General features: G+C 39.2%; 2 protein-coding genes across 2 annotated transcripts; one reads left to right on the top strand and one right to left on the bottom strand.

Annotated features, from left to right (window-relative positions):
- Window positions 1-860: 860 nt before the first annotated feature.
- Cbr-pdi-3 lies at window positions 861-5,080 on the bottom strand (the record flags this gene model as incomplete). Its single annotated transcript, XM_002639919.1, has 6 exons — window positions 861-1,026; window positions 1,080-1,156; window positions 1,231-1,459; window positions 1,529-2,066; window positions 2,113-2,338; window positions 4,850-5,080. 6 exons carry the CDS (start codon window positions 5,078-5,080, stop codon window positions 861-863), a joined length of 1,467 nt encoding a protein of 488 aa, XP_002639965.1.
- A 1,121-nt stretch (window positions 5,081-6,201) lies between these two features.
- CBG10788 lies at window positions 6,202-12,202 on the top strand (the record flags this gene model as incomplete). The annotated part of the gene is made up of 8 exons (XM_045236371.1): window positions 6,202-6,400; window positions 6,453-6,763; window positions 6,812-6,940; window positions 7,008-7,248; window positions 7,304-7,443; window positions 7,488-7,859; window positions 11,953-12,070; window positions 12,135-12,202. The coding sequence occupies 8 exons, from the start codon at window positions 6,202-6,204 to the stop codon at window positions 12,200-12,202; spliced, it is 1,578 nt and encodes a 525-aa protein (XP_045094357.1).
- Window positions 12,203-25,147: the final 12,945 nt, after the last annotated feature.

Here is a 25,147-nt window from a genome sequence, read left to right as displayed (position 1 = left end):
CTTTGAAGACCGCCTGGAAATTTTTTCGTCAAAAAATTTATTGAATTTATAGATTGCAGAAAGATTTAAGAATAAAAACTTTTTATTGGAATCAAAAACACTTTTCCAGTCAGCAATGAGCGAAAAATTACAGATACAAAAAGAAAATCTTATAAAAAATCTGACGTCTTCTGAATCGATTTTTCCTTTTGCCAAAATGTGAATCAGAATCAGAAGTATCATAATAAATTAAAAATAAGTCAATTAACTTTCTAGTTTTGATTTTTGACCGATTTATTGCTGAATTTAAATTAAAAGCGGGTCAAAAAATCAATATTTTTAGGGCCTATTTCGGGCGGTTCACATGGACATTTCATCTGAATTGGTGCTGAAATAGACTCTAATTGAACTGGTACATCTTCAGGATTTTTCAGAATTCAAAAAAGTGGTCTGGGTGCCGAGAAAACGGGCCAAGAAGAGATGCGCACTTCAAAAAACTGGGAATTTAGAAGACTTGAACACCTCAGTAGGCCGCGACGCGACCGCTCGCGATCAAGAGTGCTCGTTTCTTCTCGCGCGAATTCCAAATAGTATTTTAGATAGAAAATGCCTCTCTTTGCTGTATATTTTCATGTACTTGTGTAGAAAAAGTCGAAGTCCAGTGACCAGAAGGTTTATTAAAGGAATAGACGATAGATACGTCCGAATCAAGGCACCAAACGGTCCTTTTTACATCATAAAACAAGAAAAGAAACCGTGAGAACAACCGTCGAATAAAACTTCGATTTGGGGACCCTATTCGAAGTAGCAAACAATAAATAAATAAATTACAAAAAACAAGGAGGGAATTGATAAAAGATCTGCTATGATAATTACTCAAATTACAGCTCGGTGTGCTTCTTCTTCTTTCCGTCACGGCTGAATCCTTTGAGTCCATCAGTTGAGTGCTTCGAGATGAAGTTGACAAAGTCTTTCACTTCACGTCCTCCATTGTATGGGATTGGGTTCGATTTTGCGTTCTTTGGAAGCCAGAAGAGGGTTGGGAATCTGGAAAAAAAATAGATTATACATGTTCAGAAATATTTTTATCATCAACATACCCTCTAACTTCGAAAAGTGGTGGCACATCGTTGGCGGTGGCGTCCATCTTAGCAATGATCACATCTTCCTTGTTGAGCTGAAAAAAAATCATTCCAGTGATGAACTCATTACTCTTAATTGTGCATTAACTGAATTGTATTAAGTTATTACCTTTTGGGCGAGCTCCTCGTACTTTGGAGCCAAAGATTTGCAGTGTCCGCACCACGGAGCATAGAACTCAATGAGAACATCTTTGTCAGCATCCATGATAAGTTGCTTGAAGTTCTTTCCAACAGCAACCTTGACATCTCCTTGCTCATCTGGGATAGGCTCAGACTTCATGTATGGCTCAGCATTTCCAGCGAGAACTTCGTCAACAAATTGTTGGAGGTTGTCCATGCTGAAAAACATGTTTTGAAAGCACGTTCCTATTTCCGTATCCTAAACGCTCCCGATTCAAACCACTAACCTGAATTCTTGATCCATTGGGAACTTTCCTTCGTTAGTGAGGACGGCAACAATTGGTTTGTCGGAATCCTTGCGCTCTCCAAGTCCGTTAGTCTCGATTTCAGAAGAAAATTCTTCCTTGTTGGAAACAGCGAATTGAACCTTTCTCTTGTAGTTTTGAGCAACCTTGAGAACACGATTACGCCAGTAGTTTGATCCCTTTGGATCCTTGACGTAGTCAACATTGTAGTAAACAATGACGATTGGCTTCTGCTCGAATTGGAACAAGTTTCCTTGGGTACGAATTCCAGCAAGTCCAACAGTTTCGTGGACCAAGAAGTTCTTAATCTTATCAGTGTCGTAGTTTCCGTCGTACTTGAACTCATTGGTATCGAACTTGTTGTGAAGCTTCTTTGGAACAAAGACAACAACGTCATCGGAGTATCCGGCCTTCTTGATGATGTCCTTGTTGGAAGTGTGAGCGAAAGCGAAACGATCACGCTCAGTATCAGCAACCTTGAGGAATGAGTCCTTCAGCTTGCTCTCGCTTTCGAAGAATCCTGAAGCACAACGTTAAAAAAAATTCATTGATATATTCAAGCTTACCAACAACAACATTCTCGTCTCCTCCAGTGAACTTCTCGAACTCGTCAACAGTCTTCAATTCCTTGGATGATGGTCCAGATTGTCCACGCATGAACTTAACGATACCGTCAGCATCACGTGGTCCATCATAGTCTTGAGCTGGGGATCCGTTGCGGAAGATCTTCAAGGTTGGGAATCCCTTGACTCCGAATTTATCGCAAACGGTCTTCTCGGTGGTACAATCGACCTGAAAGAAAATCAAAATAGAGGTTGAAAACTCTCGTGCCACGTCATAAAAACCCACTGGATAGTTGTTACTCATCCGAAACTACTGAATAACTGAATGTTCGCTTAATGAAATACCAATATGGTAATTCTGCCAATGTGATCTATTTGAAATCAAAAGAGCGCCCAAGGTGCACCAGCTCCGCTATACATGGGGAAATTTGAGATTTTTTGAGGTCGCGAAAATTGTTTTTTTTTTGTGATTCGGCTCACAAAATAATATTTTTACATTAAGCCGAGACCATAAAAATAGTGGTATCAAAATGCGATCACAGAAATGCAACGCTATTTCTCTCATTTGCGAGCACAGTTGTCCATCACAATATCCGTAAAACCAAGATCTATGAATAAGCAAGTGCATCGTGGAATCGCGAAACTAGTTCATGCGCTCGAAAAAAACGCCACGAGCTGCCCATTAATTCGAAAACCCGCAATTCTAACAGGCTCTATTTCCCTAATCCAGAGCGATTTTGCACAAGCCAACTTCCTGAACAGAAGAGACCCCGCAAATTCCGGGGAGAAAATTTTCAGGGGAAAAGTGGGCGGAGCTTAAATTGCAACCTGGCACGGTTTTTTGCACATTTGGACACGGTCATGGTGGGGCGGAGCCTAAATTGCAACCCTGGCACGGTTTTGCCGCACGTTTTTTCTCGACACCGCCCACTTTTCTCCGGAAGTCTCCCCGGAATTTGCGGGGTCTCTCCTGAACACCAACTGAAATTGTGCTGCAGGTGAAAAATTTGTCAAATCTGCCGCATTTTAAGTAGCTTCAGAGAAAAAGGGCGCAACGCAGGGCGACGCTGCGAAGCTCAGCTGGACCAGAACGACACCAGTGTTCCCTCATTTGACCAACCCCGTTTTCCTTTTTCTAGGAAATTGTTCCAAGGCAGAACTGACATCTACTTTCGTGGCAAGTGATCGAAAATGAAATTCTTAAACTGCGAATTTTACATTAAAATTTATGCGATAAGTTTTCTGATTAAAAAATAACTTTCATGGCCATATTGGTTACTATTCTAAAACCATTCTAGAATAATTTACTTGATTCGGCGGGAAAAAAAGAACATACCGGAATTGAACTTGAGACTGCAATCCTATTAATTCATACCTATACATAAGTGAGAATTAGAGATTTTTCGAGGTCGCGAAAAAATAAGTTAGCTTTGTTAAGTCACCTCACCATTTGGTAATTACAGGGTGAAACTAGTACGAAAAAATACTGGTGATAAATTCGAGTTTGAAAAATTAATTTTTCTAATTACTTAGGCCGCAATTAAGAAAAATGGCCTAAATATTTTGTAAACCTCATGTATGTTGAGACTACAGCAACTGCTGAAATCTATACTTTTCGTGCAAAGATTTCCGCATACACTAGGTAATTTGCAAAATTCGAGCAATTTTTCGAATTGCAAGTTCCCTAACGTTTTAAGGAGCAGTTTTTTAACTCCCATTTTCAAACTAAACTGCAAAAAACCAGTTTTCTCAAAATAGCGCAATAACCGTTTTCTCGAAAGTCGTTCTTGTATGCTCGGTATTGTTTTACCCAAAGAAATCCTTCTATCGGCAGAGTTACAAAAAAAATATTTTTCACGACCTCAAAAAAAAAATTGTTTTAAACGTTTCCCAATACTCAAGAAAAGCGTTGCGAGCATACTTGTAACGGGCCGGGCTTTTTCCGGAATTTCGGAGGCCCGGCGGGCCCGTCATTTCACTAGTTTCGAAACTTTCAAAAAACACATAAGGGGGGACCCTTATGTGATTTTTTTCGACCAAAAAATTTTTTTGCGAGTTTTTCGATCTTTTTTGATCAGACAGACAAACAATCCGAAATACGAAAAAAAATGGAAAAAAAATTATATTGAGCTCAAAATTTGGCTCAAAAATACAGAATTTTTGACACCGGGCCTTGAAAATTTCCTCAGGCCCGGTCCGGAATTTTACAAGTATGGTTGCGAGGTCATAACCCATCTCAGCTGTTATGTAACTTTCGTTTCCAAGATTTCACTCTGATTTGACCATCCATATCTTTTAGGGAAATTTTAATGTGCATGGTCAAATAAGCCATTTGTTAATTAACAAATGTTATAACTATCTTCATTACGGAATCTTCAACTGGCAATTGTGTATGTGTTTGTGTTGAAGATTGATTACAACTCGTGATGTTTTCGACCTAGTTCTCGATCTTATCACTAATTACTTCTTCGTCGTGGGAGCGAGATGATAGGTACAGCAAACAATTGGTGTACGTGGCAATGACAACTCGATTCACCACTTCAAACACAGTATATTAGGCATGAAGCACATGTTTCAATATGCATGCCCAAATGTACAATGGCACAAAGGGTCTTTTGTATTTGCATTCATCGTATTCAAATCGGTTCCCCAAACTGTTTTATCAGCTTTCGCTGTTTGCCAAATACTGCACCGCACCGATCCATATACGGAGAGCTGTGCAAATAGAATTTTATCTTACCTTAATGAGGGCAACTGGTGGGTCGTTGGAAGCAAGCTTTGGAGCAGCCTTCTCGTATTCTGGAGCCATCTTCTTACAATGTCCGCACCATGGAGCGTAGAACTTTACAAGGGCGATATCATGTGTCTGGATGAGATCTTCGAAGTTTCCATCAGTGTATTCGAGAACGGCTCCTCCAGCGCTGGCGAAAGCCAGGAGGGAGGCGACCAAAGCTGCCTGTACCCAAATCATTACCTGAAAAAGCGAAAGTATGAAAATTTTGCATTCGATTACTAAAAAGAAAAAGAAGAACACACAGCACACGAGCATTTAAATTTGAAACACAGAATAGCAAGGGTAGCCGGAGACGCTTAACCGGGATAAAAATTCAAATTCTGAGAGAACGAAGAAACGAATGGCTCCATGGGAAAAAAAAACAACTGCGCCCGCGCTCGCGACACAATTATGTGCCGCCACTCGCGTTGCGTGTTTTCGTGATGAAATACTGGGAGCGAGAAAAATCAATGATCCTTTATTCTACTGATTTATTTGTAGAATTAGGGCGAAAAGACAGATAAAGTCGATAGAGGCAATGAAACTCGGAATAAAATGGTGTGAAATATGAACGGTGCTTGCGAGAGTCTATGCATAACGCTGATCCTAAAAATTATACGGATGTGTCAGTTGAAAAGTGCACTTGGCCTTTCATTCTGTAATTATATGTTTCATAAAGCTTCAAAATATCGAGCTCTAGCAATCAAGAAATACTTTTTAGAGGCAAAAGTCCACGTGGCAGTAGTGTGTACATCAGGGATTGGTAACAACTGAGCCAAAAACACGTCGTCTCGGGAACTAAACGCGCGTGTTGTTTGCCGATTGGACGCTTTTTCCGCTGTCTCCGCCCATTGGGTCTCGCATGGAAGAGACGTCAGCTTGTGTCGATTTACGCCGTAATTCGAGTCACTTTTATTGATCAATGATTTTTTATTCGTTGAACGCAGAGACATCATGGAAAATACCGCTACATTGAAAAATCGATTAGAACCCTTGCGCATAGTTTTCTCATGACGCTCCTCTCTTCATTGCAAACATCGGATGACTACAAATAGTGTTGGAAGACAACATCTCCATGGAAACCGCTTTAGCCGTCTCTGTTTTTCGCGCAACTGAGCTAATAAAAACACCCTAGACTCGATCCCACTGGAAATGTGCTTTGTGAAGAGCCATTGTCTGCGCTCACTATTGCGAAACCTGCCGCATGCTAGAAAATTCTAGATGATTCTCTTCAATATGACGTTTACTTTTTTCTCTCTCATTCTATTTCTTCGTTCCTTTTTGTCTCATATATTTCTTCTCAATTCACTGTATTCCAGATGGCCACCGAGGGTGCACTCATCAAGGTAACTGTCAAATCCCCATCTCAACGATTCGATGTGGAGATTTCTCCAAGTGCCTCAATCTCTGAATTGAAAGACAAAGTTCTCCTTTCGGTGCCAACTGCCAACAAGGAACAAATATGCATAATTTATACTGGTAAAATTCTGAAAGACGACGAAACCCTTGTTCAGAACAGTAAGTTTTTGACGAAAAAAAAACAAAAATTTCATAAATCTGTCTGTTCTAGAAATCTCTGACGGTCACACTGTTCACTTGGTAGTTAGAAATCAAAATCGTCCAGCAGGACCTGCATCAAGTCCTGCAGCCGCTTCCACTGCTCCACCACCTTCTAGTCAACCATCCGCCGCTCCACCACCATCTGGAAATCCGTTTGGTGGATTCGGAACAATGGGAGGAGCATCGCCAGCCGATATTCTCAACAATCCGGATGCCGTGCGGAGCGTTATGGATAACCCAATTACTCAGCAGCTTCTCAGCAACCCAGAGTTCATGCGAACCATCATTCAATCGAATCCAGGTTTCCAGGAGATGATCGAGGTGATATATTTCATTAATTTGAAAAAAAACGTATATTTAAATTTGCAGAGTAACCCAGAAGTTGGTCATATTCTGAACGATCCAAATATCATGCGCCAGACGATGGAGATGATTCGCAATCCTAATATGTTTCAAGAGATGATGCGTAATCACGATCAGGCAATTAGAAACTTGCAGGTTTGTATATTTTCTACCCTTTTACCTTAATTGAAAATTTCAAATCAGTAACAAATATGATTTCCAGGGAATTCCCGGCGGAGAAGCTGCACTTGAGCGTCTCTACAACGATGTTCAAGAACCACTCATGAATAGTGCATCTAACTCGCTCAGAGGAAATCCATTCGCGTCTTTGAGAGGTCAACAATCGAACGAACCACGTGTCGATCGTGCCGGACAGGAAAATAATGAGGCTCTTCCAAATCCATGGGCTTCCAACAACAGCAGTTCAAACAACGCGTCGAACAATAGATCGGCTGATTTTAATTGTAAGTGTTTGAGGTTATAAGAAATTGATTACACTGTCAGTCGACCAACTTTCAGCAATGATGGATTCTCCCGGATTCGGATCGCTTATGGAACAGATGATGTCGAATCCAAGCATGCAGGCTAGCATGTTCAGTCCAGAAGTTGTAAACTCGATTCGCCAGAGTATGACTAACAATCCAGCACTAATAGATGCGGTTCGTACGAAAAGTATATTATTTTTCAACGCAGTAATTTCTAGGTTATCGGATCTATGCCAACAGCTCGTGACAATCCACAAATCACCGAGAGTATCCGCCGAAACTTCCCACAAATGCTCTCCATGATGTCCGATCCATCGGTGATGCAAGCTATGCAAAATCCACGTGTCAGTCAGGCTTTCCGTCAGATTCAAGACGGATTCGCCACATTGAGGCAAGAGGCTCCCCAGCTGCTGAACATGTTCCACGCACAAGCGGGACCTGGAATGGACCAGTTGTTCGGGAATGCAGCTGCCAATGCTGCCGCTGGAACCACGGGAACTCCGTCCGCTGCTTCAACTGCTGCAGGTGGTGTTGGAAATGGAATGAGTGGTCTTGCTGATTTGATCAGGCACATGAATATGGGTGGACGGGTGAGTAGTTTCCCTTCATTAAAAGTTAGAGATCGTTAATTGTATGAGCTGCAGCGAAAATTTGTGTTCTGAGGGTCTGATTTTTGGCAGTTCTTGAAATATTTCAACTTGTTCTCAAGGCTTTGGAATATCGTGAACCATAGAATACCGTACACCTTCAAACCCCCTTTGTAGAGCACAGATTCAACCTACAGTTATCTCCATAGTTTTTCTCCGAATCCCTTCTTTCTGAAATTCTATTTTGGCTGTTTTCCAACTCGTTGCCATCATCATCAACTCATTTCTGTTGAAAAGTCAGCAGCCCCAAATGAAGTTCCTTTCCCCTCACTCTCTTTTCATTTCATATATCAACGTTTTTGCTCAAATTTAGAAGCTGATGAGTTGTCTTCTGTCGAGTCACTCTGTGACATCGGCCGACGGAAGTGCCGCCGCCTCGCCAAGATAGAGTCTGTTCTGAATAATGTAACAAGACGACGATGTCTTGTGCTTTTCATCGCGCGGCGTCTTGTTTGACATGCTATGGATAAATGTTAGATAATGAGTATAAAGTGACGACGACAACTATGAGGAAGAGAGAGAGAGGAATCGAAAATCGTTTTCTGTTTGCTCTCAGAAAATGCAATTATCATATCGAATTTCTTTCTTGTCCCATCTTTCTCCGGCTGCTTCTTGTTTCTTTTTCAGAGTCTTATGATGATTTCCCCAGAATTCATATAAGCCCATTGAAGTATGTGGAGAAGAAGAAACAGAAGATGTGTGGGAAATAGAGACAGTACTATTCATCATCGGTGAAGCTCCTTTTCGGAAAGTCCCTTCCCAATTCATTTTTGATGATTTTCATCAATGTGCGAAGAAACGAAACGAAAAAATATTTTCAATTGGCAACACACAAAGGCAATAATTTCTCAGACGACGTCTTCTCTTTGCATCGGATGTGTGTAGAGAAGAGGGTCTCTTATCCATACGAATAGATCAGATTTTTCAATTTTGCGATTCTTTCCTGGACTCTTGCACTCTTCTCATACACATTGTTGGGCACACATCCATACACACATGTTATATGTTATATGCCCGTGTTTCCATTTTTCGATTAATTTTCGTTTTCAATGCCAAAACGTGTGTGTGTGTGTCTTTATGGATGAGTGTGTGTCGCCTTTCACATAAAATGATATAAGTAGGGGCACACATAAAAACGGTGATCGACAAAATGCCTCTCGTTTTACATTCAATGGATATATTTGGAAGTTTTTATGTATAGAGGAATTCGAATACCAACTGAAGAGGCGGAGGAGGAGGATGGGATACTGTACTTTTATGAAGTGACGACATCATATTTGGGAAGGCGGAGAGTCACCTTTGCCCACGTTTCATTGTTTCGAAAGTGCTCGAAAATGGGTTTCTGGATACAAGACCTTATCCGAGTTTTGAAGGATCATTTGCTATTCCCTCGCTAGGGTCGCTTGAAAATCATAACATGGAATGTAATTCCTGACATTTAAATAAATTCTGTTCTTCTAAAATTCTTTAAACGCCCACTTTAGCTCGTTTCTAACGGAAAATACCATAACACCTGTTATAGAATGACCCCACACTGTCAAGTTTGATCTGATGATTCTTGCTTCTTATGGAAGTTACCAAAATTGTCAACTGATGGAATGTTTATGATGTTATGATAAACAATATATCAGTTGATCTTTTTTTGTATATTTGACAGGAACCAGGACAAAATCGCCAAAAGTCAAAAGTTAAGGGGCCCTTCTATTACAGGGTCTACGGTATTCCCTGATTTCCACAGTTCCGTTCCTTTTGTTGGTCCCCATCATTCTTTCGGCATAAAATCAGTGTTTCAAATTTCTTGGGACAATTGTTAGAAGCACATGTTTTGTGCATATTTTGGGAGATGCGCGACTACGTATTTGCACACATCAGGAGGACGACGGATCGAATGTCACATACACACTATAATCTCATCTTGTAAGCGGCGGATGGTCTCCCTATGTCTTCCCCACTATCAAATTTATCCCGTATGTTTCAAGCCAATTGGCCTCTGCTGATGGTGGTCCCCACTTGCTTTTTCCCCTATGTTTTGTCTCATTAGACGATTGTTTTGACGACATTTGCATAGATCATACTAAACGATGCGTCTTCTTATTTTGTCCCAATTAGAAATTGTGTAATGGAATAGTGCGCGAAGAGGTTGATGAGAGCAGATAGGCTGCCTGGGTTCAGAAGGCGTTGTCGTTCCCTCGGATTCATTTTCATTCAACAATTGTCTAATCGGACAAATGAAGCAATGGGAACATGCCGCCGTGCCATACACACGTATTTCATTTCATAAGAAAGAGAAGGGCAGCTGGCCCGACGTCTTCCGGTTTGGCGCGTCTTCTTTTTTAGGATGAGCCGATGCAAATGATATTCGAAGTGATTAGTGAAAAGAGAGGAAGAGTCTATTAAGACACACGCCGACACGATGAGCTGGGGGGATGATCTGTTCGCGGTTGAAAAGCACTTAGTCTTTGCAATGAATGGTTTAAGAATTAGCTATTATTCAAGAGAACAAGTGGCAGGTGGCTGGTAGCATTGGGGGCATATTTTTGAAGACGGAATCACCTGTAAATCCAGAAGATTTAAATTGTTTTACTGGACTGCTCGGGGTTTTTGTGGAAGTCCCTTGCGGTGTAGAAACATTTTCAATCCCAGAAACCTCTTGTCTCTATGATTGGAGTCCAATCATCTCGTCTTCTTCTCATTAATTAGTATGTTGATGGAATTGTGGGGACATGTGTAGGTTTTGCCAGAGTTGTATCACTTAATGTATGTTGTCGAACTCTCCAGCAAAAGTATGGTGCAATGCATATAAATTAAATAATGCACAATAGGAAGGAGACAAGAATGGTCCCGGCGCATGAAAAACACATATGACGCGTTGATTCGCAGTGATGGGCCAACTGGCTCTCCTCCTTCCTGTCATATCCGTTATTATTTGGAGGATAACCACACACTGTGTTTCGCGCACTCATTTGTTTCGAAACATGACAAGCAGCACAATGTGTTTTCAGAAAGATAAACATCAGGAAGCTTTCTGAGCACTGACTCGTAATATGTAATGAGCAATTAAGAGAGGCTCCTCGGACCCCCATGAGCATCAGTCTGTTTTCAAAATTGCTTATTCTCAAAGGAAATGTTAATTTGTTGTGTTATATGTATGAGTATGTGCTGCACATCTTTTCAATCAAGTGCTGCTCATGTCGAATAAGGAGGACCATATTTTTTGTTGTTTCTTGAGGGAATTTGGATTTTGGAATGATTGCTTGTGGGGAAACGAATAACGAGAAAAAGATGGATTTGGAATTGAGTCTCAACTTCCTTTTAGTCCTCCCACAAATACAAATTCGCAAATGGCTTCGAAAACTAGAATAATTGAGTTTTCGAGAAATACATACATAGATAGAGAGAAGAGACCACCACCATCATCATGAAAAAAAAGTTTTAAAATAAACAAAATCTGGTTATTCCCCCCGGGTAAATGAGTTGAATGGTTGGGAAGAAGATTGGATAGTGAATTGATTTTTACCTGTCTACAGTAACCACAGAAGACAGCTACAGTATCTTAAAATATCGAACTTCAACATCTGTTCCCCAAGAAATGCTCCCTTTTCTCATCCCACCCAGCGCGGTTAGAGATGACAACAACTGTGTCAATCGGTCCACTCAAATATTGAGACAGCTCCCTCTCTATCATCCATTGATTCTGAGTGATTAGTGCTGCCGCTATTAACCGAAATATGAAGAAGCGGCTGGTCCCTCTCTTTCTTAAGTGTCGCGGGGATTCGCAACAAAAAGGTGCAGACCCACGACAACTGTTGTAGATAGATACCCGTTTTGTTGTGAATACAACACACGTCGCAAAATCATCAAATGACACATTTATCATATCTTGGTAGAGAGTCGGGTTGATAAAAGAAGATATTTGTCCCTTTCGGAAGAACTTTTAGATCCCCACCGCCGCACCGATCAACCTATGATTGATTAGAGAACATTGAAAACTACTATCACAAAGGTGTGAACATTCTGAAACATTTGATTTTTTCAGCAAGCCGCCGGCGGCGCTCCAGCTGCTGCTGCACCAGCCAATCCGGAACAAACCTATGCTTCGCAACTTGAGCAACTTCAATCGATGGGATTCTCGGATCGTGCTAGAAACATTGCAGGTAACATATTTTAACAGCTGTTATGGATATTATGCAATTAGAAGTTTCATAACATAATTTACAGCCCTCACCGCTGCATTCGGAGATCTCAACGCGGCTGTCGAACGTCTTCTCAACTCTCCACCACAGTAACACCCAACCCACACATTCTCTCCCAATAACTCGGTTGCCCCCACATTTTTGCCACCACCCCCTGTCAATTAAAGGAACATTCTTCTTCTTTTTTTTCTAAAAAAACTTATATTGGTCTGTGATCTTGTTTCTCTCGTCAAATATTCAAGAGTGTTCATCAGATGGCGTCGGTCCCCTATTTATTCGCAAATCCAAATTTTTTTTCCGTGTCTTTTACCGTTTCCTAGAGTATTCTGTATTCTTGTATGTTCCTCCACGATTCCTTATACATTATAAGTTATTTTTCCCTTTACACAGAATTCGTTAAAATAAATTCGAGCTTCTTTTTTTGAGATGTCCCTTTTTCCTTTCTTTTTCTCCCCAGATTATTCAGGAACGGTCAAAAAATGTGGGCGGATCTTCTGGAAGACGAAGAACAAGACAATGTGCATTTTGGAGCTGCTGGGGGAAAAACGAGAGGAGAGGCAGAGAGCAATCTGCTAATTCATTGTCCTTCTTGGTCTTCTGGAGGAGGAGGAGATGCCATGTCATCATTTCGGTTTTTATTGCCGCTTTTCTGAATTCGTCTCTTTTTTATGATTTTTGGTTTCGAAATTCAATTTTCCAGATTAGAAACTTTGTAGAAATCACTTACAGGAATTAAAGACCTTAGAAGACGTCGTAAAAGTTTTGAGAGGTTTTCAGGACATGCTTTTTATTTGATTATGAGAACAACGCTCTACTAGACTTTTTGAGAAACAACGTGTTTCAGTGGAGCGCATATGATAAAATAAAGGTTTTTGAGAAGGTGTTCTATTTTTAATAAGTGGAAACTTGTTTGAAAAAACAGTTATCAGGAAGCTTTTCAATTCATCAATAGAGATCATTTTCTAGATTTCAAATACAGTAAGAAGACAAATGCAAACGCGCTCTACCGAACTGCAACTTCCTAAATTATTTTTTGAGCGTACTTTATGAAAGAAAGCTGTATTAGGAATTCGAATTTGGCGGGGTGAACAAACGCGCCCTACCGGAATCGCGCGTTTCTCAATGGGATTTTGAAACTTTGGACCCATTCAGATTACTGTAATCCAGTCGCTGTTTCCTACTGTAGATTTCTGCATTCGTCAAAAATTGCATTCGCCTATTTCAGAGCTCTCGGAGCTGTGGAAGAGAAACCCGCTGATACCGAAGGTTCAACACCGACAACTACCGTAATCTAAAAATAAACGCTTTATTTTCCGGATTTATTTTCTCGAGTTTCGTGAGTTTTCAGTAAATTTTTTCAATATCGAACATTTTTATTTTTCGACTAATTTGGAAAAAAATACGAAAAAAAATATTTTCTGGTTACTGTAGTCGTTGGGACCTTCGGCCACGACCACCGATGTTTCTCTTCCTCAGCTGCGATTGTTCTGAGCCAGAGTAATAAAAGAAAACTTGATTTGAAATTTGAAGTTTGGTAGATCCACAAACGCGCTCTACTAAACTTCGCGTTTTCCAGTGGGATTTTGAAACTTTGGGCCCTTGCAGATTACTGTAGTCTAGTATCCTTAATACTGTAGTTTTCTCTATCCGTCCAATTATTAACTTTTTTTTCTCGGTAAGCTAAAATCCTGGAAATTTCGGTTTTCAAATTTGAGAACTTTCAAATTCCCTTTTCTCCCTCTCTCAATTTGATTGATAAATATACAAAGTGTTTCTATTTCTATTGAGTCGGTGAGAAAAGGACGACGTATACGATTTCTCAAAAGCAATAATTCACAAAAACGACCGTTCTTCCTCTTCTTCTTCCTCTTTATTCTCTTTATTCCAAGGTGTAACATATTGGAGAAGAAGAAGAAAGAACACGGGATAGATAGGGACACCTCAAATAATATTTACGAGCATCCCTCTAGATTCAGAAGACAACTGTGTCTTCTTCTTCTTCTTCTTCCACCGGAAAGAAGCAGAAGACGTCCCTGCTTCTTCTTCTTTTCTCGAAGAGGCGCATCTTTTTTGATTGACATCAGTGCTAATATTGAATAATAGATAATATACGAAGGTGACATGATGGGGAAGCGGTTTCTAGAGAGCAGTTAAGGAGAAGACGTTGTTGTATTATTCATTTGAGACAATATGGTCACTTTAGGAGGAAGAAGAAGAAGAGAAAAACATGATTTTATTTGAAATTAGAGAAAGAACAACATAAGAGGATACAAGACCCTTGGGAAATCGGTTTTCCACTTCACTCTAAAACAAGAGAGAATGAGTTTCTAATGGTTTTGGGTTTCTATGTATGCACATTTATATGATCATCAAGATTTGGGCTCAATTTTGAGAAAGTTAATTGTGTAGTTTGTAGTTTAAATGCTTTCCGGGGTTACTGTAGAATCTCACTCTCCTGTGTTACTATAGGTCATGTTCGATTTGTCTCGGTTTCTGAAAAAGTTCTCTTTTTTTTCAAAACCTGAAAGCTTGTAAAATAATTTGATAATTTTGCTTTACTTAACCACCCTTGGAAGTTGGCTAAAACACAGTAATACCGGTAATAGAAGAGCCTTCTCACTTTGAGCTAATCGATCTCGGTTCCTGTTGAAGATATCACAATTTTGTCAGCTGGCAAAATATTTTTGACTTTGCAATAATTTTTTTGTTAGTTGACTATTTTTTGATCTTTTACAGTAACGGAGATATCTAGGCTCAAAGTTGAAAAGCCGGTTCTTCTCGGCTGATGTATCTCGGTTCCTGTGAAAGATATCAAAAATTGGTTAACTAACAAAATATTTATCGTAATATCATAAACATTTTGTGAGTTGGCCACTTTTTGATATCTTTCCCAGAAAATGAGATATATGGGCTCAAACTTGAGTGGCCTTTTATTAGAGTGTTTAAGACCCTTGAAATTGCTTTAAGACCCTTGAAATTGCTTACTTTATAAATACTAGAATTCTCGGAATTCAAATTTCCTGCTTCTCCAACCACGCTCTATCGACAACCAGGGTTAGCTTCCTCCGCGGCTCTCCCGATTTTCTGCACCTTATTTGTAAAATGTTTTTCAGAAAAAACTCTAACCAGTTTGTAGTCCGATGCCTTGGTGTCGAAAGTTGTCATAAATTGTTGAGGCAGTCGATTTCTCAACTATTTCTGTGTGTTGTCGAACACTGACTGACTCTTTCGCCCCTCCTACGCTCACAAATTTTTATTTGACACAAGTCCATCAAGATACGATCAGATGAAGAGTTAGAATTAGAAGAAGAAGACGAAGGATATCACATAAAAACACTTTTTGAATTGTATATATTGGAGACACACACGCACTCACAAATCTCAAAATAATCTGGAAACGGGATCTGATGATTGAGTAGGATGTGGTATGGGAGAGAAAGTGAGAGGAGGAGCGAGAAAAGAAGATGTGACATTCTGAAAAGGAAAAAATGTTTTTTTGAAAATCTGGAATCTTTGGGACTGCATTTTAGCCTTGTAGTTTGTGGTCTGAAGTTTTCAATCGCAGAGCACCCTGCTTTAACCTTGAACCCTTGGACCAAGACAGAAAAGAAATTAGTAGATGTCGAGCATTGAGGTGCCATATTGATTCAGTATTTACCGTAACAGAATCTATTTCATCAGTTTATCAGTTTTTGATGTCCATCACAGGAACTAAGATGAACTTGTTTAAAGTTGACTGTTAGAAGGGTCGTTCCGTTGAAGTTTTTACGGATTTATATTTGAAAATGACCGAATTTTATTTTTCTTAAAAACAGGGTAAATGTTTTTGGACAAAGCTGAGAATAACTGTCAAAACTTACAGAAATACAACTTGGTTTGTTTCAAACGGTATATCTCATTTGGAGAAATTCGTACGGAAAAGTTGTCATCTACAAAATCTATTTTTGTTTAGTACACTGCGAAAATTTGAGTCTTGCTCAACGAAATTTACAATATTTTTTAGACTCCGAAGTCGGCTATTTTCGACAAAAACATGCAAAACGGTACTTTAGATGATATCGATTGAGTTCTGAAGCGAAGCTTCATAAAGTAGACGGCCATATGGTTTGTAGGTTATAATCTGAAATTCTTCAAATTTCTGTACAAAAATTGTAACCTCAAACCTTTCCAATGAAACACTCTCCTCCAAAATTCCAACCAAAACTAAAATTCCATTACAAAATTTTTTTTTTCTCAAACTCATTTCCTTTTTTGTCTTCCTCTCCAACGACGACTTCAGAATTCAAAAGAAGCAGCACATCATCAAATGTGCATTGATTTCTTCTTTTCTCATTTTTCGCTCCTCCTCCATTTCTCATGCTTTTGCCTATTTTACACGACCGAGACGATAGACGATAGATAGCAAAAGGCGTTTTTAATTAAATTTCAAATTCATTTTATTTCACAAAACGCTGCTGTGCTTCTTCTGTGATGCTCGGAAATTGTCCTTGCTAGAAGAGAGCTCGTAATGCTTCTGTGGGAACTACTGTAGTTATGACGGGCAGAGCATAAGCCACGCCCCGCGCATCAGAAAGAATTATTATTGGTTGGGGGGAGACGAAGGCATATGGATGGGGGAGGAGTCAGAAGAGAGAAGAGAGATTCTGCGCATGCTTTTCTTGGAGCTCAGAAGCCTCGATTATTAGCTGCTCTTTTAGAGATTCTGAACATCGAAGGAGACGTAGAGAAGTCAGAGATTACAGAGCTTTTTTTTCTTTTCTCTCCTTTTTTCTTACTTTTCTGTCTCTCATCCATTCTTCTTCAGTGTCCCACATCTTCTGGGTCCGGGGCTTTGTTTTTTGAAATTTTCAGAATCTTTTCTGTTTGCTGAAAGTTCAAGTCTAGGGCGATCCAATAATCTAAACATTTCTAGAGCATTGTCGTAGAGCTCCTCCTCTTCATATCGATCGATCTGCTTCCTTTTCTCTCTTCTCCTAATAAAACTTCTCCGATTCAAATTGAAATTCAAACTCTCATGATGACATCAGTGTACATAAATACACCTCGTGTCACTTTTCAAACACATTCCTTGATCCTTCTCATTTCCATTCATTTTGCTCTCTAATTAGTCGTCTACCGCGTGCTTGTTAGTTAGGCTTGCAAATCGAAACTAGATTCGTTGATTCATTTTTCAACTTTTAGGATCGGCATCGATTTCCCAGTTTCATCCTAAGCCTATCGATTGCTCACTCTTGTCATCTCACCGGTCCTTTATCAATATTTTGACACAGTTGTAACAGGTGATCTCCTCTTCTTTCCAACTGACCGAGAGTGTGATAAATCGAAAGATGGGGGATAGGAGACCATCGTAAATCATATAAGCTCCTAAAGTTTTTGAATTGATGGGTATTGATAGGAAGTTGGCTCTGTGGAGTCTCAAAAAACTACATTTTGTTTTTTTTTCAGTTACCGTAAAACCTGTAATAGAGGGGCCCAACTTTGACTTTGAAGCAATATATCTCGATTCCTGCCAATGATATAAAAAGGTGGTCAACTGATGAACTGTTTTTTTTCTATTCCGAACATTTTATCAGTTGACACATTATTGATATCTTGCATAGGAGCCAAGAAAAACTAATATTGTGGGGGGCCTTACGATTGCAGTTTGTACGGTATTACGAGAGATTTGGAAAAGTAGGTTATTGTTGTCTGATGATTTTGAAAATCTAGGAAATTTCATCTACTTTTTGTAGTTTATTGATTTTCGAACAGTTTCTCTGTAAGGTAGAGCTGCCACATAGAAGCTGAAATTATCTGAAATTAGAGTCAATTCACTTTATTGAAGCCCGGTCCCCCAAAAACTTTGGCGTCTACATTATCGATCTGTCCCATCTCAACGGAACCATGGATGCTCGTGTTAGCCCTAATCCAACTAGGAAATAATGAATACATACCAATGTCATCATCTTATTATATAAGCATACACAGACAAATATCCAAATAACTTTTTGCCATCTTATTCTTCTTCTCACATCCATCGAATACTAATTCCTTTTCCTTCCCATCTTCGTCTTTCACACCGTTATGAATTTCAATTTTTCTTATTCTCCTTCTGGAAGCTCCAGAAAAAGAGACACGAATTCATATCAAATGAATTGCTGTTCCTCTTCTGACGCCTTCTCAGTACAGTAGTCATCGTCGTCAATTTCCGTTTCCTCTTCTTCTCACTCTTCAGAATTGATGTGCGGAGAGCCCATAATTGGTACGTTCATCGAATGATTTGGGCACCAGCCAGCCCAGCACCCAAACGAATATTTCATGGATTTTCTAGAGATGGAAATTGCATGGTACTCTGTCGTTTTTTTTTCATTCTCCCTCGTCCCCTAATCTGCACAAATTGACTACTCGGGCGTATTTGGGGAGAGGGACCCGTCCGAAAAGGCATAAAGTTACCATAATCGGATGGATGGGCGGCTCTTCTTTCTCTCTTCCTTTCGTGCCGCCTTATTCTTCTTTTCTGAAGACTTAGAGAGAAACAAATTGAAAAAAAATAGAGTTCTTCTATCTCTATTCAGAAAGGAAGGAAGCATTGAAGATTTCGGGGACCCGAAAACTCGAGGGAATAAGATTTTTCGAGAAGAACAAAATCTCGATTCTCATATTTAAGAGAGAAAATAGATAGAGAAAAAGGGGGGAAGGACCATGGACATAAACACATTTGGAGATTGAGTGGATTTACTACTTTTGTGCCCATGTACCGCGACGACCGAAAATTTTATGTAGAGGAAAAGAATAGATACATGTGGAAGTATGGGAAGATAATGGAAGAGTTTTCAAATTCTAGATTGAGAATAAGATTTGGGATAATAAGGGTTCGGGAACCATGAATCCATTGATCTAGAAATCCAGAAATCCAGAACCCATAAATCCATGAATCCGTGAATCTATGAATCCGTGAATGCATGACGCGATGAATCCAAGTATCCATGAATCCAGGAATCCGGGAATCCGGGAATTTAAAAATTCAGGGATCCGGAATTCAGGAATTCAGAAATCGTGATTTCGAGATTCAGGATTCAGGATTCAGGAATCCGGGAATCCAGGAATCGAAATTTCGAGATTCAGGATCCATGAATGTAGAATTCGAAATTCAGGATTCCGGATCTCGGGTTCAGGTTCCATAAGTGTCCAGGAATCCAATATACCAGCAACTCAGTTTTTGAAATTTTCGAATTTAGTAACTCGCCAACAGTTTGGTATCCATATCTAAATTTCCTATCTAAAACCCATTAAAAAGTTTTCTCTCTTTGTTCTCATCACTATCTGAATTTTTTCACTGCCTACCAAGACCTTCAGAAAATAAAAGTGTCGCGTTTTTCTCAGTACTAAAGGGAGGTCTTGATTTGATTTATGACGTGGCAACAGGTTCCCTCACAAGTCTTCAGTCCCCCTGCTAACCAATTCATTTTTCAAATATATCTTCTGTTGTCCCCAATTTTTTTGAACCGTCTTTCATCTTTTTTTGTTTCGGATAGTGTTAGTCGGTAGGGAAGAAGAAGTCTCTAATCTTCGCCTCACCAACCCGATTTGCAACATAATTGTTCCTTCTTAATATATGCAAAATGCGTGTCTCTCTGTCAGTAGTCTTATGTATTTTTGCCTTTTTTTTCGCCTTTTTTCATTCGCCTGGCGTCCGTCCCACAGAATTTTTAATCGTTTCAAATGGGGCGGTCTCTTCTTCGCGCGGTCAGAAGTGGTGTAGACAAAATAGAGACAGTGCACAAAAGAGAATTTGAAAAATGAACAAATGTCCCCTCCGGTGCCCCCGTGGGCATCTCGATTACTGTATAGAGAAATAGGATAGGAGATGAAGAGAGAGTGCAGACATCCTTTGTCTTGGCTTGCACACGAATTGTTAATGATTTTCAATTCCATTTCGATTTTTGATGATGACACATCATCACATATTCTTCTTCTGTTTCTGTTTCTTAATTTTCTATTTCATCACAGATTGGAAATTAAATGAATAAAGAGAGACCCAATGATAGGAAGAAGACACGGAAATGGTATAGTGGGAAAAGAGACCGGAAGCGTCAAGAATAGAGCTTATTAGATTCAGCATAGAATGTGTAGAAGGCCAATAGAGTCCTAACAATTGAGGGATCTTGAGATTTTTAGATTATTTTTTTCTGCACACTTAAATTTTTTAAACCATCGTTGGGTAGCCCGGTATGGCTAACGCGTAGCTCAGCGGCGCGCCACCCTAAACTTGAGCTTTGTGCTCAATTGTCTCAATTTATTTGAGAGGTATGAAAAAGTGGTCAACTAACAAAATATTTTCGAAATTATAATGAAAATTTTATCAGTTGACACATTTTTGATATCTCTAACAGAAATTGATATAATTGAGCTCAAAGTTTACGATTTGGATGAGCTTCTATTAGAGTAAATACGGCAAGGGTAGCTAATTTGAGGTCGTGAAAACAGATTCAGAAAAAAAAGTGAGATTCCGTCTAAAGTAAATATACCACTGATTTTTTCAGAATATAATTTTTAACGAAAAAAAGAAAAAAAAATTATGATTTTTGTATGACGCTGTAGATCTCATTGAATCCGGGCTCCAAAAACTACTATATACCTCCAAGTTCTTCCTACCTCCAAGGTTCAAAATTCTAATTGATGACTCATATTTGTTAATGATTCCCCCTAAATTTGTTCGCAACAGTTCTCCCACCCCAAACAGGATTTAAGGTGAACGGTAAAAGCGAAAGGAACAATCAAAAAATGTTAAACGACTCTATTTGGATTCCAAACTAGTGATTAATTTTGAATAGGGGATATGCTTGTTCTCTCAATTTTATATATGTCTCAATTTTTCAAAAAATCTCATCAAAAATGCCACGTCATGTTTGGGGATTAGGAGACAAAAAGATACAAATAGACCATCTGTTGAGAGAGCGGATCATAAATAGGGGAGCCAGTGAGAAAGGGAGCAGCAGTTTTATTAGGAATTTGAGGATTCTGAGATTTTACAAAATTCGAAGCGTAGTGGGATTTTTGGATTCCGGAAAAAGAGCATTGTGAATTTTGGGAACTGTTTAATTTTATAGTACTGTTATCAGGTTCGTATGATTTAAGAGTTTCAGAATAACTTGAAATTCGAAGATTCTGAAATTTGAGAATTCTAAATTTATGGGAAGGGAACAATTAGAGTTTTGGCGTTTGGAGGATTCTGAAGTTTGGTTCTAAATTCTGAAGATTCAAGGATGCTAAACATTGAATTCTTCAATTTCGAAATTCGTTGATCTATGATTCTGAGACCTAGGATTCTGAGACGTTAGCTGTTTCAAATACAGTGATTTGGAATCTGATATGTTTTTTTCTAATCGGTGTTCATAGGGAACAAGACTGGACCACGGCCGGCTTCAGAATTTTGATTAGAAGACTTCTGGGATAGGTAGGATGAGGCGCCACGGCAGAACGTGTGGTTTCTGGGTCGCTGAGCTCAACTTCGGAAGAGCGGAGTTATTGGTCCATTTTCACATATCTTTTTAATTTTCTGATCATCCCAAGCATCCAAAAGTTGAAACTCAAAAGGACAACTGTCCGTTTCCCATTCCGAAAAGATGTGTCCTAATGGAAGTTAGTATGGTTAAGTTGAGCAAGAAAAAAGAGCCAGCACTTTGTACAAATGTACATACATTGATGATGAAGCAATTCGATCCTGTCATCATGTTCTTCCCCCTCCGAAAATTTGAACAAAAAAGTAAGGGATGGAAAAGCAAAAAGCAAACTGCTTCTCCTCCCGAATAAAGGGCGAAAAACGAAATGTCAATATTGTGATGATTTATGAGAAAAAAGGAGGAGCTCGTTCCCCCCAAATGATGATTACTTTTTTTCCTAACCCTTGTTCTGTTATTTTCTCTGCGTCTCTTCATCTCTAGCTTACCTGTTTAGCTTCTTTTCTCTTGTTCCGCAATCCTACCCGTGTTGCTCCTAACCAATTTATATTTGTTCTTTTCCCGACCGTCCCCTCCCTTTATGAAAACGAAGACATCGGTTTTTTTTGACTCGTGTATCTTCATTTTCTGTGTTTGTGTCTATGTGTCATACATGGACTTTCGAATTTCATGATTTTAAATGTTATGACAGGATTTGAGAATCCTAGAATCCTAGAACACTGAAGTCCTCGAAGCCTTGAATTTGGTAATATTGGATTTCATTGTTGGAATTCTGTTCTGGTAGCAGAATCGTCCTGTAACTATGTTCAGCCTACTTTTCTAAATCTCATCCTTCTTTCATTTTATAACCTCTTCTTCTCCTCATTTTGAAAACTTGTTTTACCAATTTGCTCAAATTGGTTCCTCCCTTTCCCCTCCATCTCAAATCCATCACAATCTATCCAAATCATAAAATTGCAACAACAGCCTCTTCCTTCCATTCCCGTTTCCTCTTGGTCCACTCCAATCTCTCTTTCTTCTGGACCTTTCTCATCATCATCGAAGCTCCGCCCACTTTTTCATTCCATCCAGTAATTCATTCGAGCGAGGAAGAGGCTCTTTCTAAAACTCGTTTCCTATTACTTTCGAAAGCGAGCTTCTCTAATGGGCGGAGCTTCTTTTTAACGTCTTCTGAAACGAAATAGTGGGCGGAGTCTATATCTTGAGTCTCTTGCCGTGTGTCTTCTTCTTCCTTTTCTCTCCTGTCTCTTTTGCAACAACTCATATTTTACCAGATCATATCTCGCCCCAGGTGTACCTGGCGCCGCGTCGTTTTTTTTCCAAAATTCATTCCAAGGCAAATAATTATCATCTCATTTGGAATTAAGAAGACGTTGACGTCTTCTAGTGATGAAAAAAACTCCTTCAAAGTGTGTGTTCATTAATTCAATTAGTGTTTTATCAATCATTCAAACAAATCATGCAGCAAGTAATTCAATTCATCGATTCATTTTTTGGCTTCTCTCATTTCTCTTTGATTTTTTTGATAATTCGAATTTTCTGATGGTTTATCAGTGATTTTGATCCGTTGTGAAAGTTCCTGTTGATCGTAGAAAGTTCCAAAAATCAAAAGTCGGCGAGCCACCGAAACTTATTATTGCTAAAAAAGTTGAAAACAAAACCATTACAGTTGATGACTATCTGGTACTGACTGACTCTAGTAAAAATATCATCTTTATGTTTGCTATTATAAATTTCAATGATAATTGGCTCATAATTTCATTATGAAATGGTCTATACCGTAATTCGAAATTTCATCATGAGATCAGGTTATTTACGTTTTCCCCCATTTGTCATCACAGAAATGATCGATTTCGAAATTTCGTCTTCTGAAAATTTATGAATTCATTTTAAACTGAAATTTCTGAACTTTCCAAAAGTTGGTTTTGAGCCTAATTATGACCATTTTCAAGCCCTGGCCGAAAAATCCAATTTTAGGCCGCTGTTTCAAAATTTCGCAAATCTGAAATTTTCAGTCTCCTAGCTCAACGTGTTGGAAGATATGAGGTATGGTACTCAACAACCCAACTACAGTAAAACCAAATCTTACGACACGTTGAGCTAAAATACGGAAGTTTTCAGAGTTGGAGTAAGAGAAATTATCGATTCAAAAATTTCCCTTTCCCGGAAGATTTTCAGAATTCCAGATTTCAAGGAATGTTCAAAAACAGAAAACCGAAGCTTTGAATCTTCTGGAACTGAGTTTTCGAACCTTAAATTTTTGTAAAAACCGGTAAAACTAAGTATGCTGAGCATTAGGATAGTTTGCTGACAAACAAAAGCTTTAAGAAATCAAGGGTATCATATCAAAAAGATTTCTGACCGATGTTCCAAATTAGGATCGACTTCAAAGTTTAAAAACATTTCTTAGATGCTCAGCAACCCAAAAAACCGAGAATCATCCATTTCATAATGACTCATTTTCCGTGTTCCACCTCTCTAATTCCCATCTTTCCTAAATCCTAAAAACACACACAAAAAGCCGAATACGAAATCTTCAACCGCATCTCGTACTTTTTATTCGATCCGATCTTTCTTCATTCTCTCCTTGAATTGCAACACCACCGTATTCCTCAAAAAGCGATAAATACATACACTGCCACACACCACTTCACCCCAAAATTTTTACCGATTCTCATCTTCCTGTCATTCCAACGAAAGTCGAAGACTCAGAAAAAAGACCGCCTCACTCATTTCTAGATCAATTTGGCAGATAAATTTTTACAAAATTTCTTATTTGAAGATGGGTTTTTCTGACGAGTCATCATTCACATCTTCTGTCTTCGAAAACTTCAAACAACCTGTAGAAATCAGTTTCTAGTGATCCTCCTATCCTAGCAAAAGAAGATCCAAAGTAATAAAAAATTTTGATAATAGCCTGGTTTTTCCAGGTCCCATCTTCTTCTTCTACATCATTTTCCTCATCTTCTTTTTCTTCCACATTGTCCCATCATCATCTCATCTTTCTAATATAAATCGTTTTTGTCGGGTCCTGTGTTGTTTTGTCCCCTCCCACCAATATTTCGCTCTCCGGGTTTTTGCCCCTCTTTCTTTCACCCCCAGGCTCCCCGCACAAAAACCCGCAGTCACGTCCATCATTACTCTTTTGCCCCTCCAACAGATATGCTGGCAGGGCTCTTCATGAAGATGATGAGAATGCTTCGAGAGCAACAAGATAATGTTGAAATCGTTCCTTTGATGGGTTGGGGTCTCCAAGATCTGCTCTGAGCCGTTGGGATCTGAAACTTTTCAGAAAGCTCAGAATCCTTGAACAGGGCGAAAAAGATAGTCCTATGGGGTACGCCCTCTAGTAAGGTTCCAGAACCTAGAAAATTCTAGTAGTTTTCAGAGCAGCAGTTTTGATTTGTACCGTACATGATTTGTAGTTAAAGTTTGTAGTTTGTAGTTTTTTTTTGCATTTACAGTTTGTAGTTTATAATCATTTGCAGTTTCAGATGTCTCGTTTTCCCTCCTTGCAGCTTGCTTCAATTTGATAAGTATCGATCGCGAATACATCTCTTTTCATGGTGTTCAGAATTTGTTCTTCTCTGAAATTATT

This window comes from Caenorhabditis briggsae (assembly GCF_000004555.2).
Source record: "Caenorhabditis briggsae complete genome, chrI, whole genome shotgun sequence".
In the NCBI taxonomy this organism is placed as follows: domain Eukaryota; kingdom Metazoa; phylum Nematoda; class Chromadorea; order Rhabditida; family Rhabditidae; genus Caenorhabditis; species Caenorhabditis briggsae.
This window is presented reverse-complemented; position numbering and strand designations above follow the sequence as displayed.